The following is a 3575-nucleotide window of genomic DNA, read 5'->3' on the forward strand; positions in this document are numbered from 1 at the left end:
CTCTAAACTTAAYATAATTATCCATCTACATCGGTGTAGGTCTATTAGCAGTATCATATGAAATAATTTCATGGTATTCTCCTTATTAACTAAGAATGTATGAAATTAGAGATTGCAAATATCAAGTACAGCATTGTTTTCTCGCTAGGGACAAAAACAGGAAGCAGTTCCTTGACTAACTACTTGTGACTCTGAGGCTGTCCTAATATGGTCACTGTAGATGTGTCCCTTTTCATTCTACAAGAACCATTAGAATAAACTGGAATCTCTGCTAGATAGCATTTTATTACAAAATGATGACACACTTCACTGTTTGAATGACAGTATACATTCAATATCATTGTCATTTGTACATTATCAAAAGATGGACATTAGCTGAGGTGAAATGTAGGCTACATCCAGCTGACCATGGTCCCACTGTGGAGTTTCACACCAAGTTTCTGTATTACCTCATTGCACATCATCTGAATTGTTGATTCATTTGTAGACATATGTGATCTTAAAAGTTTATCATTAACTGGCTATGAGGGAGATGCATAAAGTCAATTAACTTAATGGATGGTGTCTGGTGGACTTCCTAATATGTATGCCATACTTTGGTGCATGGAGACGGTTGGATTTGTGCATCTTGGCCATTTTATCACCAAATAGAGAGGTAGAATATCACACAGAGAATAGAACATCCGCTAAGTAATAATTAAGCGTATCATACTTAGCAGGTGTTCACCATAATCAGTCAAATTAAAGTTTCCAACAGTTCCTAATTCGTTTTGAATCGGTGTGGATTTATTATGGGTAAAGTCAAGCAAGCCTGCTCTATGTGCATAATTCGATTGAGAAGGCTTTGTCTAATGTGTGTGGGCAAATGTGCTGCGCAGTTATGTCTGTGTACGAGCAGAGCGGGGAGAGAGAGAGAAAGTAGACAGACAGACAGAGAGACAGAGACGGACACATAGAGAGCAGGATAGATAGAGAAAGAGAGACAGATACACACAGAGAGAGGGGGAGAGAGAGAGAGAACGAGAGAATGATTCAGCACTTTAAATATTTTGGCCTCATTTAAATTAAACACATTACAATCCTGTAACATTTCCCTTGTTTCAAAACTATATTGCACTCTTTCCCAGAATAAATAAGGCGTTTTAAACAACTGCATGTGATGAACGTGCGTGGTTACACTGCCTTGTAAGGCTTTGCTCCTTTTCCATAGTCTGTAAAAGTCTGGCACGCTGTCATTGAGCGTGATAATGATAAGCAGTATAATATCTGAACTCAATAATGGGTACCTCACCGCAAATAGAGCCCACTGTGTCAATAAGAGCAACTGGTTGCATTACACCTGCTGCTCCGAATACATAGAACTTAGAAGCCATAACCTTAGTATAAATTAATAAATATAGACTTTTCTTATGTAATAAGACACCAATTTACGTCACTTTTCAGCATGGGACAACAACACCACATCTCAAATATCTGATTGAAGCAATACATCCTTTTACGCACGAGGTGTTACAAGTGTATTCAATGTAAACCATTGGGGGTGAATGGTGTCATCCTGTCGAGGCTAATATCTGCCTCACAGTCTTCCAAGTCACAAACAGAGTCGGTGACATTTTCATTGTTGTGAGATAACTGTGATATCCTGTCAAACGTGTCCTCGTGCTCAATGCATTCCACTACGTTGGGGATCATATTGACGTAGGCATTCACGATTTCTTTGTGGACAAGGGTGTCCTGGTTGTAAGAGACCAGCTCGTTGCTAATGTTTACAGTTTCAACYGGTGTTCTGGAGCAGAAATTACGACAACCCAGCAGACTGGCAAATGCTTTTCTGAACTCTGCGTTAAAAGCGTAAATAATAGGATTCATGGATGAATTAGTCCAGCCGAACCAAACAAAAACGTCAAAAGTTGTCTCGCTCACGCAAGGGAGACCTGCGTCTTTGTCAGTCGGTGGTTTATCACAAAATGGAACTATGCAGTTCAAAATAAAGAAAGGTAACCAACAACACACAAAGACGCCCATAATGATCGATAACGTTTTTAAAACTTTGGTTTCCCTTTTAATAGATGTTTTCAAGGTATTGTGGTGTTGGCACTCGAGTCTGTTGTTGGTCCTGCAACTTGTCGCGTGCTCCGCGGCGCGCTCTAGGGAAGCTATCCTCCTGATTTGGATCTGAGCAATCCGATATATTCTCGTGTATGTCACAATCATAATTGCTACGGGTATGTAGAAACTTATTAAAGATGAAGATATGGCGTATTCTCTGTTGAGGCTAGAGTCACAGTTTTCTTCTACTTTACTCAAGGAGGCGTTATGGACTCCAGTTATTTCGTCTTCGCTGGCTTTGTGCCAGTTCAGTTGGACTGGTATGAATGAAATGAGTACAGACAACGTCCACGTGACGCTTATCATAACGAAGGCAACTCGTTGGGTCATTTTTCTCTCGTACCGGAACGGACTTGATATGGCCCAATATCTATCCACGCTGATAATGCAGAGGTTGAGGATGGACGCAGTTGAGCACATGATATCAAAAGCCACCCAGTAATTACAAAAAGTACCAAACGGCCAATACCCCGCCACCTCGGCCACAGCTTTCCATGGCATCACCAGAACTGCAACGAATAAATCCGACACAGCCAAAGAAACGATGAAAATGTTGGTCACTTTACTTCGCAAGTGCCGAATTCGGAGTACGGCGGAGCACACCATAATGTTTCCCAGTAGTGTCCACAGGATGAGCAGGGAGAGCAAACAGCCCGTCACTGTCCGGATGACCAATTCCTTTCCACCGTTGGATGTTGCCTCCGATTCGGTCGAGTTCCACATAATCTCCCCAAGAGGTAACGGGACGGAGTGGCTCTTGTGCACTGAGAGGTATTTCGCGGGGTTCTCCATGTGTCCTCCTCAAGTGGATAGCCAGTCCATGGCTTCATGCGCGTCTGGSGACACAGTAGTAACCAACTCACGGGGCTCTGTCGTCTCCTCAACTGCCATTCTATTTGAAATAATATACAAACGAAAGATTTGAGATTGCTTAGTGAATTTGCAACAAACGTGTTGCGTCAACGCTGAGCAGAACTGGGCGTCCGGTGCGCGAAATCCCCAAAATTGAAGCGCGTCGCTCATTGGCGACGGGATGTTATTACCTCTCGTTTCGTCTGACCTCCCTGGCCAAAGTAAGGCAGCCGCACTGAAACTGTTGGTCGGAGATATTTTGAGTTCGTGAGTGTTTTGAGAAGGGAGGGAGTCCCCTGAGCCAACGCGCATACACGCACTTGTACCCACACACATACATCGGTTGTGGAAACACGCACTTGCACCCCATCACAGTGATGTGAAAAAATGTATGTGTTAAATTACAAACTATAACCTCATTCAAGGATGGAGGATCTACTTGTCTAGGTAGAAAGCTAACAATGAGCATTCTATTTGATTTATAGTTTGCACCCTCATAGCCTACTCCAGTTGTGGGCTTCTATTCTATATTAAAAAAATAACAGTCACGGGTCCTTCAAAAGCAACCATTTAATTAGCAAACATTAAGCCTGATTGCATTTTTTTATTAATGT

The 3575-nt window shown here is 42.2% G+C and overlaps 1 protein-coding gene across 1 annotated transcript; it reads right to left on the reverse strand.

The window, feature by feature from the left end:
- Positions 1-348: 348 nt before the first annotated feature.
- Positions 349-3060, reverse strand: LOC111970660 (D(1B) dopamine receptor-like). The gene has a single exon (XM_023997457.2). It carries the CDS (start codon positions 2899-2901, stop codon positions 1522-1524), a length of 1380 nt encoding a protein of 459 aa, XP_023853225.1. The 5' UTR covers positions 2902-3060; the 3' UTR covers positions 349-1521.
- Positions 3061-3575: the final 515 nt, after the last annotated feature.

This window comes from Salvelinus sp. IW2-2015, linkage group LG11 (genome assembly GCF_002910315.2).
Source record: "Salvelinus sp. IW2-2015 linkage group LG11, ASM291031v2, whole genome shotgun sequence".
Classification (NCBI taxonomy): domain Eukaryota; kingdom Metazoa; phylum Chordata; class Actinopteri; order Salmoniformes; family Salmonidae; genus Salvelinus; species Salvelinus sp. IW2-2015.